At 47.3% G+C, this 13,915-nt stretch overlaps 1 protein-coding gene across 18 annotated transcripts in view; it reads right to left on the bottom strand.

Annotated features, from left to right (window-relative positions):
• The window catches only part of Svil (supervillin), a 192,062-nt gene that overhangs the window by 9,595 nt on the left and 168,552 nt on the right, over positions 1-13,915 (bottom strand). For all 18 annotated transcript variants that reach the window (XM_076939619.1, XM_076939620.1, XM_076939612.1 and 15 more), the window contains 9 exons: positions 13,467-13,622; positions 11,805-11,941; positions 11,010-11,157; positions 10,748-10,893; positions 8,732-8,907; positions 7,289-7,433; positions 6,628-6,904; positions 2,790-2,941; positions 534-639 (listed from right to left, as the gene is read on the bottom strand). In XM_076939619.1, coding sequence (XP_076795734.1) covers positions 534-639; positions 2,790-2,941; positions 6,628-6,904; positions 7,289-7,433; positions 8,732-8,907; positions 10,748-10,893; positions 11,010-11,157; positions 11,805-11,941; positions 13,467-13,622 — 1,443 coding nt within the window. The remainder of the gene's footprint in view (positions 1-533; positions 640-2,789; positions 2,942-6,627; positions 6,905-7,288; positions 7,434-8,731; positions 8,908-10,747; positions 10,894-11,009; positions 11,158-11,804; positions 11,942-13,466; positions 13,623-13,915) is intronic.

The raw sequence follows: 13,915 nt of genomic DNA, 5'->3' as shown, positions 1-13,915 counted from the left end.
ATTATGACAGAAAATTTACTGGTTTTTAATTTCCATAAACAGTGTAGATAGTTACTGAGAAATCATTCCAAGGCCTCCCACACAAAAGGGCAGATCAGGAAAGAAGGATGTGCAGGATGAGGGTTCCCAGGATGCTGACCAGGCCAGCATCAGGCAGCTTTCAGCAGGAAAGACATAGCTATGTGAGGCCAGGCTCATATGGCTTACTTTAAGTTTTTCAATTATATATAAGTGTAATTATAAAATATATTTTAATTATATATAAATATGTACTTTAAAATTAATATATATTGGAGTGCACACATGAGTGCAGTGCTCGAGGTTGCCAGAAGGGGGTGTCAGATCCCCCTGGAACTGGAGTTACTTGTGAACTGCCTGAATGTTGTGGGTCTCTTCAAGCCCAGAGTGCATTCTTAACTGCCTGAGTCATCTCTGCAGGCCCTAGACTTACTGTAAAGCCCTCCATCCCAAGCTCCCAAGCGCCTCCAGGGAGAAGAGACAAACACAGACTTGTGGCACGAGAAGTCACTTACTTTGCACGTTTTCTTCTTCCTCTTCCCTCCGTCCGGAGTGCACCACCATTCCCCCCTGGAAACACTGAAGGAAGCAGGGCGGCTCCTTTCCCTGCAGGACCTGGACCTGCAAATTTAAACACAGAAAAACAAAACAAAACAAAACAAAACAAAACAAAACAAAACAAAAAAACAGGTCAGACGACAGGGCTGTCAAAGGCATGAGAATAATACTTGCCTGTTTCAGGGAATCTGGGCACCACCAACAGGACACACAGAATATCCCCACTATCTTCTGAAGCTAAGCAGGATTAAAAGTGTAACACATAGGGCTTCTTTCACAGAATTTTCAAGGATGTGTTTTCCCATACTATGAAGGTAGGGATGCTATGTCCTGGTACCTCATGTAGCCTCTTTCGCCAATCACTGGTTTTCTGTCATGGAATATTCTTCAGAGATACTAACTTTGGCATTTCCATGGTGTTTTATGTATGGCTATGATGTGACAGCTTTTTAAATGTGTGTAATGTGTTTAACAAGGTCCACCCCTCAGAAGGGTTGCTGACTTAGTGAGTCTGGAGGGATGCCCCCTGCAGTAGCATGTGTGGTAGGTTAGGTCTTAAATGCCTCTCAGGGCCATCCCCTCAAGGCTCAGCTTTCCCAGGCTGTGCACTAAGAGGCTGAGATATCCACGAGGTGGGCAGGGCCTCGTGGAGAGTCCTTAGGTCACTGGGAGTACATCCTTGAAGGGGATGATGAGACCGTTGCCTCTTCCTTTCCATCTCTTTTGCTTTCTAGAAATGAACCAAGTGTTTTCACTCTTGAGATGCATTTCTGACATGAATTACTGCCTCCCTACAAGCCTAAAACAAACATGGTCAACCAACTATACCGGGAGAAACATTTCTCTTTTTAAGTAGATCACCTGGGGTGTTTATCACAGTGACAGGCACCAACATTGAATCCTCGTGTGGGGTGACGTGGCTCTCTCTCCATGACTACTCTATTTTTCCCTCATCATGTACTAGTGAACCACTTGCTCTCGCTTTGGCAGACGCCATCCTGTACAGAAGGAATGTTCTTCAAACACATCTGGGCATCCAAAAAGGTAGAAGCATTTTGCACCACAAGCTACATTACTGAGTGCAGGTCTGCTTGGCGCGGGCAAGCGTTTCCTGGTGGAGTTATGTGCCTATAATGATTTTCCATGTGTTGGATTGAAATAAGAAATGATCGGAGTAGAATGACTGACCCCAAACTCCAGGTGTGCTTTGAATCCAGGGTTAAAATAGGTTCACTTATGGTTTCTATAAGATCAGGCAGCTGAAATCACCCAGTGTTTGGAATAAGCTGAAATGCCATTGTTGCTAAGGTCTGTTTCTAAAATATGATCTATAGTGAGGAGTGTTCATTCTGTCTTAAAATTATTTTTAGGGCACATAATTAGTTCTGAGAACGGCACAAAGCTGAATGAGCATGCCTCTATTTCTAGAAAGCATTTCTATGCTCTCCTCCCTCATGCTCCTGCCAATTAATCATTCATCTAGATGGTAAAAATACTTGCCTATAGTGCCATGTGTCCCAAAAGCTCTAGCGCCAGCTCTACATCACTGGCACTATGTGACAGAGGGCAGAGCATCCAAAGACACTCTGGGGGCCATGCCAGGGATGCAGCCCAACAGGACTGTGCTGCTTAGCACCCACCATGCCCTGAATGTGATCCCCGGTGCTCATTCCAGAAGCCCCCATAAAACAGCTTATAAAGTCTTTATGGCCCTGGATTTGGGTAGTAGTGCTTGCCAGGCACCTTGGAGGCTCTGAGGTCAGAGCCTGAGAGTTGGGATCTCTCTCTTGCTCACTGGGAACAATGTTGTGCACAAGTAAACGAACGACAGTGTGATTTTCAGCTATGGAAACAGAAGGTGCAAAAGGGGCTGAGGGAAGGGAGGGGGTTTGCCTGAGACTGAAGGTGACAGCTGAGAAGAAACCTGATTGGTTGCTAAGGTTCTCAGGCCCAACCTGTCCTCCAGCATAGCTGCTCCCAGTCAACAGAAGATGTTTGGCTGCTTTGGACCTGCTTGCTTTGAAAAGGGAGGGAGGCATCTCTTTGTTTTGTGAGGAACTCCTGGTTTGGTGCTAGGAGGAGAGCTTTCAGAACCAGGCCCGTGCCCTCACTAGGTTCTGTGCCTGCAGGCTCATTTCTTTGCAGAGGAGGCCACAGAGGAATAGGGGAAGAGGGAGCAGGGTCAAGGTCTGCAAAGACTCCCCACAGCTTACCTGGGCCCCCCTCTCTTCATCCAGCTCCACTGTCATGAGAGCTGACGTTCCCTTCTCACTCACAGTCGAGTGCCGGCCTTGCCAGAAGAAATAGACACACTTCTCTTTGCCAGCCACTCTTACTGGATGGTCTCCCCTTTGTCGGCTTCCCACTGCAGATACAATGGCAGAGGGTGAGAGGCAGCAGATAAACGGCTGGGCCTTTCCCCCAGAATCTGTGATGGAATCAAAGTAGGGTGCCATCTTTTTCTCAGCTTACTGATGGCTCCCCTGGGAACCCTGCACATCATGTCAGGCAGAGGCACATGCCCTTTGACCCCAGTGTGTGACCAAGAGCAGGACCAGGCTCGCACACACCCACTTTCCTATATTCTCCCACTCTTGTCAGAGGATCCGCTGAGGGATGAAGTCAGCAACAGCTGGAGGAGCTTCAAGAGCAAAGGAAGCAACATGGACCACTGTAAAGGGATGATGGAGTCTGACTTTCCCCTCTTCACATCCCAGCCATGAGGCGTGAGTGTGCTGTACCACATCGCGTTCTCTGCCCTGGCGTACTGTGTACCCACTGGCTCTGAGCAGTGCCTAAATACACTGCATTTCCTAAAGCAGACATTTTGACTAATGTCCTTAACAGTTTCCTCAGCACACCCAAACTTAGTTCTACACAGAATAACTTATGTTCAATGTATTTGTTTTAAATTTTGGTAATGTAAAGGTTTATCAGTAAGTACACCAGACTATAGTCATTACAACTCAGATCCCTAAATTAGAGTGTTGATAACTCACACCTCATAGAACTTTCAAAAATAAGTCTTTTCTGGGCTGTGGAGATAGCTCAGTTGCAGGATCCAAGTTCTATCCCTAGAACCCATGCTTAGTGGGGGAAGAAGCCCTGTATGGTCATATGCAATGTTGGGAAGATGGAGACAGGTGGATCCTTGAAGCTTGCTGGCCAGCCACTCAGCCCACTTGTGAGACCCAGGCCAGTGAGGGACCCTGTGCAGAAAAAACAAAGATGGCGGATGGCACTGAGAACAGATGAGGTTGCCCTCTGGCCTCCATATGTATGTGTCCTGGGTATGCATACACACACATATGTGCACAAAAGAGCGATCATATGACTGTTTAGCAGTCATAGCCTCGAGAGATGAGGACTGCTCCTGATCAAGCCTTGCACCAGGGTCCAACTTCCTGACCATCTCTGAAGCAGCCTGCCTCCGCCTCTGGGGGGCTCCACCCACAGAGTTTAAGACCCCTCATGACCCTCCAGGGCACAGACCATGATGCAGCCTGAAAATGGTCACGGGTCAGGACACAGACCTAAGTGGGCTGGTAGAGTTGTCATCTTGCTGGTAGAATGCTGCTGGAGCTATTGATAACCATGCTGCCATGCTGGGGGTGGGGTGGGGGAAGACATACAACATGGGGAGGGATTACTTGCCAGCGTCACTGCTTCCGTGGGGGCGAGGGTGGAGCTCTGGTCTATGGATGCTGTGAACACCTCAGGTCCTTGGCAGTACTAACTCACTTCATTGTATTCCTCACTCATGATTACGTTGGTCTCATGACTTAGAAGCCAGGTATGAAGGTGACTAAATCTATTATATTATCCCTTTGTCTCCTTTGAATAAGTTTGCAGTTTCCTATCTACATTATGGATGCATTTGTCCCCTACTTTTGGGAATCGTCTTTATTTTGGGTAATTACAAGACATTTCAAACTGTTCTGTGTTCATTTTGCTGTGTCTGGTGAAAATTTCTATGGTGGAGTCAATAAAGACAGGTGCCAGGCACCATGCTAACACATTAAACACTCAAAGCAGCACATGCAGAGGGCCGGTCAAATGTTCTCTGGACCAGGCACTGCCTTTGTAAGAAGGAACCAACTGAAGCTATTTTGAATAAAAATTCCTTTCTGAATATGGGTCAAATAAAGTGTAAGTTCCCAAGACCTCCAATGGGGACAGGATAAGTGTACCACAAGGACATGTTTCTAAGGAAGTCCCTATCCCTAAATCTTGATTGGTGGGAAAATGTAACTCTAACTTGGCACAGATGTTTGTGGTTTTCAAGCTTAAAAGCTCAGTAACTTTCTGGCTCTCGGGTGTCGTGGTGGTAGTGTTGGGGTGTCAAAGGTCAGCTCCCAGTTTATTCGGTGGCCCTGATCTATTAGTAGCAATTTGATTACAGTAGATTTTTGTCATCTGCACTGACCTGGTATGCAGACCCCATAACGCCTTCCTCATATTCTGAGAGAAGGTCAGGGCTCAGAGAGGTTGAGCAACCTTACCCAGCATGCCTAGCAGGTGAGCAAGGTTCTGAGCTTCCTACTCTAGTTGTAGATTCAGACACCTGTGGCCTCATTCACTGAGGTGGCCTCTTTAGGAAAGGGACAGCAGATCTGATGGCCCTTAGGAAGGAGGGGACAGGAAGCACCTCTCCCACTGCTGCCTGAAAGCCTGGAAGGAGAGGCCATACCCTGGAGACCCATTTCTGCTTCTCCTTGTTTAGCAGGCCCCAGAAGTACAGAGTGCACTGGAGTGCAGCCCCAAGCCAGCCAGCCCTGCTGCTCCCAACATCCCATATCAGGGTCAGATCTAACTCCCCTTCTGCAGGGAGAGGCCCAGTGGGGGCATGGCACAGTTGGCTCTAAAGAGGGCAGGCAGCCTGCAGCCTGCTGCTCTGCTCTCTACTAGACAGGTGGATGTCCTGTTCTTCATCTGAGAAGTCAGGACAGTGACAGCTGCTGTAAGGGGCATGGGCAGACCCCAGCATTTTGCCTGAGGTGTCTAGTCGAGTTTAGCTGCAGAGTATTTCACCAACACCTACAATAGCCTCAGGACCCAGGAGGCTGAGGCAGGCAGACTGAGCCAGCCTTGGCTAGATAGTGAAATCCCATTTTCAAAATCAAACCAAACCTAATAAAGCTAAGTCCAAAAAACCAAACTTCATCAATAAAAAATATTAACAATTAGTCCACTTAATATTTACTATTCCAGATGCATGAAACAGAGTTAGTGCTCCTATCTTCAGAGGGAAAAGAATAAGAAGAGGAGGAGGAAGAAGAAAAAGAGGAGGAAGAGGAAGAAGAGGAAGAGGAGAGAAAATATGTATGCTAAGAGGTCAGAAGTAGAGTCTAGTGTCTTTCTCTGTCACTCTCCACCTTACTTTAAGAGACGGTCTCTCATTGAACCCAGAGCTCACTGACTGGATACACTGAGTGGCCAGTGAGCTCTGGGGATCTGCTGTTTCTGCCTCTCCAGAGCTCTGGGTATCCACGCCCAACTTTAATGAGGATGCTGTGCATCCAAACTCAGAAGGAACCTTACTCACTGAGTTATCTCCCCAGCCTTCAGAGTTTATTTCTATTGATAATAAAATGCAGAACCTTCAGTGTGCTCTGGTGACTATCCTGCCACCGAGCTGCACCCCAGCACCTCGACTTCTTCAAAACAAACCTTTAGTTGTGCATTCGGTTCCACACTGAAGCACCGGTGAGCTTCGGTTTAAGCGACTCTCACACGCCGCACTCAAAGGCTTCTTCACACGGCACACAGGCCATATGTCAATACCGTGTGGAAGCCAATCAGGACTTTCCCAGAACCCTCTTGAGGGAAGCACAGGAGTGAGGAGCAGGCGCACTTCAGATTGTTTTAAATTGGCAGTATCAGCCTCCTGGCCATCCAGGCTGCCAGGAATCCCACTGAGCTTCTCTCCTGGGCCCTACTTACCTGCACGTGGCTAGATTGCCTCATGGGTCCCAAGGTGATGCAGCGGACCCTGCCCCAGAGGTGGCCTTCCTGACCTTCTGAACAGAAGGAACGCGCGTGTGCACTGACCTGCTGTGCTTGCCATGTACTTCCACTTGACCACATAGGCGTCCCCCTCATGGAACTGTCCGATGCTTTGCCTGGGGAGCCTGCTGTAGTCAAATTCCAGAATATGCCACACATCCACAGAAACGGTGGCAATCTCAAACTGTCTTCTGTCGTCTCCTTCCACTAGCCCATAGCCACGGCCAACGTTCACCCCATCTAAGATGGTGCTGGCTGTCATCTGGGGCGTCGCCACCATCCGTGTCACATCATAGGGCTTGATGTCAGCCCTGGGGTCATCCTACAAGAGAGTAGAGATGTTCAGATACTCCCTCGCTGCAGACAGACATCTTTTGTTACACCCAGCGGTTTGGAATGCTTTTCTTTTCTCTTTCTTGTGGTGCTAGAGATAGAGCCCAGGGCTTGGTTGCCAGCAGGCCATCGCCCATGGAACTATGTCCCCAGCCCCAACATAGCTTCTAATGAGACAGTGCAGACATACAGCTTTCATGGCATCTCGGGGTATCTGACTGCACTTAGAAGGCTATGTTGGGTTAGCATCTGAGGATCCTGAATAGCCACACAGTGACGGTGAGAATGGAATCTGGAAAGCATTTTGCCTTGTCACTAGTGCCACTTTTTGCCACCACGGCCATTTTTGCTGGTTTCCACTCAGTGGCTGTACCTTCTGCTGGACAACTTCCCCAGAATTCTTCTCCGTGGGTCTCTTCAGTTCTGTCCAGTCAAGGAATTTCTCTTTGAACAGAATAGTCTCATTGTGCTCAGTAACTCTTCCAAATATTGCCCAGTCAGGCCGCCCTTGTCCTTTCCTGCAGCGTGGGAGGGGTAAGAAAAGGGCCTAGATTCAGCCATGGTAGCTGTTGGAGCAACCACAAGATGCTCACACCCATCACCAAGTCTCAGATGAGTGAATTCTGTAACTTTCCTCTGCAGACTTGCAGAGATGACTATAGAAGCAGACTTGGCCTCAGCTTTGGATCTGCTTCTTACAAGCTGTTAACTGGAGTAGGAAATACAGTAGCTTGTGATGGAGGGCTTGACTCTGGGAGCGGGATCTGGGCTTCTTCATCTACTTCCTCTTGTGACTTACACACTGGTCAGGGCCTAGTCATCTAATCTCAGGGCTAGTCAGCTGCCGTGTGTCAAGAGGGAGCCAGCATTATTATATCTAAATAAAGTACTCTCGGCTCTGTCTCGGCTGTTCAAAATCCTAGAAATTATAGTGTTAATCAGTATTTGCTTAAAGATTTAATTTTTTCAATACCTTGATTACCTACTTAATTTTTGTTATTTTCTTTTCTTTGTTCTTTCTGTTTTTTTCCAGACAGGGTCTCTCTTATTCTGTGACTCGGTTGGTCTGGGACTCATGTAGCCCAGGGCAGCCTTAATCTCATGAGTGACCCTTGTGCCTCAGTTTCCTGAGTGCTGGGATTACAGCTCTAGCTTTAATTATTGAGACCAACTATTAACAAAACCATTACTGGATTTTAAAGGGAGAAACTATGCAGGAAACCTGAAAGTTGCACTGTTTCACGTTGTTTCATGTCATGCCTGTTTCTTATTACATGATAAAAAACAGTTTTTAAGCACTTGGTGGGTCTGGTGGTTAAAAAAGTTAATGTAAGAATACTTTTAAATTCATGGTCATCATTTTAGATTCTTTACCCACTCTGATGATTTCCCTAAATGGTTTTCAAGTCTGGCACATGGGGAGTGTGAAGATCACACTCATTCTTTTAGTGCAGTATTCTCCTTCCCTGCCCCCCAGCACGCATGAAGACCACAGTGTCCAGGGCTCAGGGGCTATGGGCTCAGGGCAGAAAGACACCTTCAGAAACCTGGGAAATATTGACTTACCACAACAGACGAGAGATGCAGGGGTGGGGGGGGGATGAGTGAGTGGGGTTGAGGGGTGTTCCTAAAACTACAGTCTCCAGACTCATGAGTTAGGTGACAGCTATGGGAGGGTTCTGTTCTGTGACCCACCCAGGCCGCAGCATGTAAGCATGTCCTAAATCTGCAGCCTCTGTGTGAGGAGCAATGTTGGATGCCTGTGGCAACAGTTGTCATGCACAAGACCCATGTGGGCGGGCGGCAGCAGGGGCACCTGGGAATGAGCGGGTTGCACTCTCCGGGGTCCAGGGGGTTGATGTCACAGTTCTCATAGTCAAAGGTTCCGTTCCATAAGTGCTTAGCCAGCTGGAATGCTATTTTCCGTTGTGCTAACGTGACTTCCTTCCCGTGCCACACGTAAACTTCACTACCAAAGTCAAACACCAGGACCTGGAGACAACACAAAAAAAAGAAACGTGAACTCTGGGGCTTCAGCTCTGCTGATGACGTCACGCCTCTAAACACTCGCACCACCCAAAACTTTAAATCAAGAACTATGTAAGGACCTCCCTGTCCTCCTTCCCCCCCTCTCTACCTAGTTTCTTCCTCCTACACTCATTCTCACATACACTCATTCACTAATTCATTCACTCATTCATTCAACACTCACAGCTTATCACACACATAGCAGGTGCTAAGGAGCCAACATTGCCCCTACTGTGTGCAGTTCTAAGACCCTTCAGGGCAGACAGTGTATCATTCTTACCTTAGGGGCTTAGGGCAAGTGTCTGAAGTCTGTGTTAACCCTCAACTAGGCTCCATTTCATCTCTTAAAATTATTTTTTTCTGTGACTTTGTTCCCATTTAAATGTCCACATACATGCTTTAGGTGACATTTTCCTAAGTTTATTATTAATATACATTATTATACATTTGAATGTATCTATACCACATACACAGGATGCTCAGGGACACAGATGGGTAAGGTGTGCGTACCAGCACAGTGACTGATGCTGGCAACACCTTATTCTGCTGCTCACTCCGGCTTGCTGTTATCTTAGTGGCAGGAACAGCTAATGTCTACATTTTTCAGGGGTCACAGGAGCGACAGTTGACTGACTGTAGCTGTGTGTTGACTAACAGATACCTGGACACACTCCGCTCCCTCATACCTACCTGCTGCTTCTGCCCTCTGCCCCTCCTCCCGGGTGTGTTCCCTCCCCAGGCCTGGCCTTGCAAGTTTCTATTTTCTTTTCTGACTTTCTTATTTCCTTAGGTCAGGGATTCCATATATAGACGAGATCACAGAATATTTTTCTCTCCATGTCTGACTTATTTCACTTAGCTGGTAAGCTCTAGGGGTAATTAACATTCTTGGTATTTACTAAAAGTTTTAAAATTAGATTAGTGTTGTGTATGTGTGTGAAATGTACACGAACAAGGTCTGTAGTCAAAAGACAGAATGGCTAGAAGAGAAAATACAGGGCTGGAGAGAAGGCTCAGTGGTTAAGAGAATATATTGCTTTTCCAGAGGCCCCAGGTTCGATTCCCAGCAAGCATGTGGTGGCTCACAGTGGTCTGTAACTCCAATGCCAGAGGATCTGATGCCCTCTTCTGACCTCTGTGGGTATGGTGTACATATGGTATAGAGATATACATGCAAGAAACATTCCCATACATATAAAAATAAAATAAAAAAGAAAATCTGGTGACTTTTAGAAAGAACATTATTAATTTATCTGTGTGAAAGTCAGAGAATAATTCAAGGGAGTTGCTTCTCTCCATCCACCATGTGGGACCTGGGAACTAAGCTCAGGTCTCCATGGTTGGCAGTACATGCCTTTACTCACTGAGACATTGTGCTGGCCCTGTATTCTTTCTATGGTTCTACCCAGTGGAGTGCAAGGGCTTTGTATGGCTTCCCCTTTCCTCTCAGCAATTATTACTGGGGCGAGTGAAAGAAAATAAAACTTAGACAAATCTGTAGATTAATCATATGTAACTTCATATACTCACATTAATTATTCCTGAAACTTTAGGACTAACTAAAATTTACTTTAATCTTATATAACTCAAGATGCAGAGATAATATTTATATTTTATGTAAAATATAAAATCCTTCAATAACCCATGCCACTTTTGAAAACAGTATTCTAAACTTTGTTCGTATGGTAGAGATAGTCATAATGGTTTGAAATAGTAAATAAGTATCCTTTAGCAAGTCCCGTGCCTGATAGCCAGTATGGACCCAGGTAGAACTCTCTGAAGTTCTAGATCCTTGAATCGGTACCTCTTTGGACTGCAGAAGGGAACACTTGGGGATCTTCCCCCAGTAGTCATCATCGGGAACGAGCTTGTCGTCTGTCAGGCGGTAGACACAGTTCGTCTCTATGATGGCTGTTTCATACAGCTCATCTTCCTTTGGGTCTCCGGCAGCTTTGGGGTGAGACAGGATGTTAGAAAGTAGTTGGCTTAAGAGGATCAGTTAAGGGATGGGGCTGGGGACACAGGACGTCCAAGCCTCTTCACTATGAAATATTGTAAACTCTTACACTGGTAACTGGTCTGGCCACCCAGGAGCTTCCAGAAGTCTTTGGCTGCATGGGTATGTGTGTTAATTCCTTCCTCAATGGTCTGGATGTATGTAGCTCTACAACCAAGCTCCCTCTTTGTCTGAATTAATGTTGCAAGTTCAGATGCCTGGAAAAGAACAGGACACAATGACTTGGGAAGGAAAACCAGCGTGGTCTGCACATGCTGCCATCAGAGAAAACTCAATGTACAAGAAAGGCATGAGACATAGGGTGGTGGACATTGCTTGTCTCAGCCAAGAAAGTGTAATTGTGGGAGCAGATATATCAAGTCTTTGGAACAATAGCCCTGAGGGTGAAATGAACAGATAACTCATGGACTTTGGACACTATTCCTTGTCTGGGGCTGTGTAAGTATGTGTGTTAATTCCTTCCTCGATGGTCTGGATGTATGTAGCTCTACAACCAAGCTCAGTGTGTCAGATTCAACAGATAACTCATAGGCTTTGAACACTATCCTGGGGCTTCCCCCATGGGATTCCCACGAAAGAGCCACACTGGCTTCACAGATGTGTGTTAGTCACCCAGGAGCCAGCTTAGACCCAGGGCTTTCAAAGTGGAGATGCATGTCACAGACTTTCACTTCAGCACCTCACGGAAGCTTCTTCAGAGTCGTGGGCAAAGGAAACAAACGCTATCTGTCCCTTTCTGCTTGAATGAAACACAGGGTATCCGAGAAGCTCAGCAGAGACCAGAGCACCTCACTGTCGTATAAAGGACACAGCGGTAGAAACACCTCGTCATTTAGACACCGACCTTTGCTTTCTCAATGACATTGGAGAACTCTCCCACCCACAGGAAGCAGTACTGAGGAGAGAGCAGAAGGAAGCAGTCCCCACTGTTGAGCGACGAGGCTCGAGGCTCCACCAGCCTTGTCTGCACATGTCTTCTTCCTGTGGACAAGCCCAGAGGCTTTTTACCAATATGCTGATGTCCATAATGGACACATCCCAGCTACACAGCTCCCATTCTAAAGACTCTAACTACCAGTATAAGTTCCCAGAACCAGCCGCACATGGAAGTTAAGATGGGTCACATGACAGCAAAATCAGTTGGTGTTGCTGGCCAGTGCATGCCCTAAGTTCTCTGAGCTACTTAGGGGCAGCCTCCGAGCCTTGGGTTTTAGTATGTCTGTGTATGTATCGAGGTTCTCCTGTCTTAGAAGCGTGGCGAGGACACCCTGACCTCTCTGTCACATTCATGCTGCTTTCCCTTCTCAGCCTACGTCCTGTGCTCACACTCAGCCATGCTGTAGGGTAAGGCATGCCTCCCCACAGGATCTCTTTCCAACTCCAGAGCAACTGGATGGGACCAGCTTAGAGGGAAGTACTGCTTTGTATCACTTGCAACTCCCTTCTAAGTGATTCGCCGAGGGGCGCGCATTTCGTGTTGCATACCTAGTCTGATTTTTGCATCAGCGCTCCTCACTTGTCTTTTGTGAACATTGTGTGTGTGAGTGTGTGCAGGTGTGTGTACACACACATGGATATGTGGCGATCAGAGGAGGATTCCGGTGGTTTTCTTCCCTAGGGACTGAAGCTGAAGCTTGCCATTTTACCTAGACTGGCTGGCAAGTAAGCTCCTGGGATCTGTCTGTCTCTGCCCTACAATGCTGGGGTCACAGGCACAGACACCCATGTCTGATTTTTATGTGGGCATCAGGGATTCAAGTATGGGTTCTCATGCTGACAGAAGAAGCAGTCTTACTCACTGAGTCATCTATCTACCTTACATTAATCTTTTAAACACACCAAAAAGGAAACAGGAAAACACCCGAGAATCCTTGGTAGAGGCAGAAGCTACTCCATCCATCCTTTACTTGATGATCCAAGGGTGGTGATCTTGGCAATCCACAGGTGACATAGTCACCTAGGAGTGGGGCTTCCCTCACTCCCCACAGCCCTAACTTCCTGCTGCTCCTTCAATAGGGACAGGAAAGTGTAAACTGGGGATGGGTGAGGCTCATTCCTGTTTTCCCATGATTCCTTCCCCAGGGATGTGTTTCCTTAATCTGGCTGGTAGGGGGTCATGCTTTATCCCAGTAGGGAGAACTTAGAAGGGTGTGCAGCCCCATGCTGGAGACTGAGGGCATATGTGGTAAAGTGCACAGTAGGGTTGGGGTATGGGATACCGGGCTGGAGTAAGCAGGACCAAATGCTGAGATTCTGAAAGGGTAAAAGACTGAGTCCAACTCCAGTCTCCTACTCAGCAACTTGCTTGTCCTCATTCACAGATTCTCAGAGATCCCGTGGGCAGAGTCTGTGATGCCACAGTGTAGCACCCAGAAGGGGAGACCCAGACTGCATGCCCTGGCCCCCTCATAGGCAACAATGGACTCAGCCAGGAGTCTGTTGTGCTACGGTGACCAGACAGAAACCACAGCCTGCCAAAGTCCCTTTGGATCCCTCCAAAGAATACCTTTAATCTGCAACAGCATGAGCTTCTTGTAGGGCACGGCGCTGTTGTTGGAGGTTTGCTCCATCAGGTTGACACTCCGAAGGTTGATGCTACTGAAGTTCTCCCGACTGGCTAGGCCTGCCAGCGTTGCCTCTGAGAAGTTGGAGTTGGATGACACTGTGAAGGGAGGTGGGAGCATGCGCAGTTGAAAGCCAGTGTTTGTAATCATAGATGACTCAAGTCTGAGGAGCTGCACTGTTCAATGCTCCATCAGTGTGTGCAGGATTAAATGCAGCACAAGACATGCCAGCCATGGTTGACGAGTCTCACAGAACTAGATGGTATTTAGTGAAACAGTTCTCTTTTATCCAGGGTGAAAAAGAGCTGAACAAACCTCGAGGACTGTAGGGGTTTACAGAGAGTGTACATGATTGGCTAGGGCCGAGGAGATGGAAATGCTTCATTTGCAT

Source organism: Arvicanthis niloticus, chromosome 8 (genome assembly GCF_011762505.2).
Source record: "Arvicanthis niloticus isolate mArvNil1 chromosome 8, mArvNil1.pat.X, whole genome shotgun sequence".
In the NCBI taxonomy this organism is placed as follows: Eukaryota; Metazoa; Chordata; class Mammalia; order Rodentia; family Muridae; genus Arvicanthis; species Arvicanthis niloticus.
The sequence above is the reverse complement of the archived record's forward strand: the minus strand, read 5'-3'. Positions and strand labels throughout refer to the sequence as shown.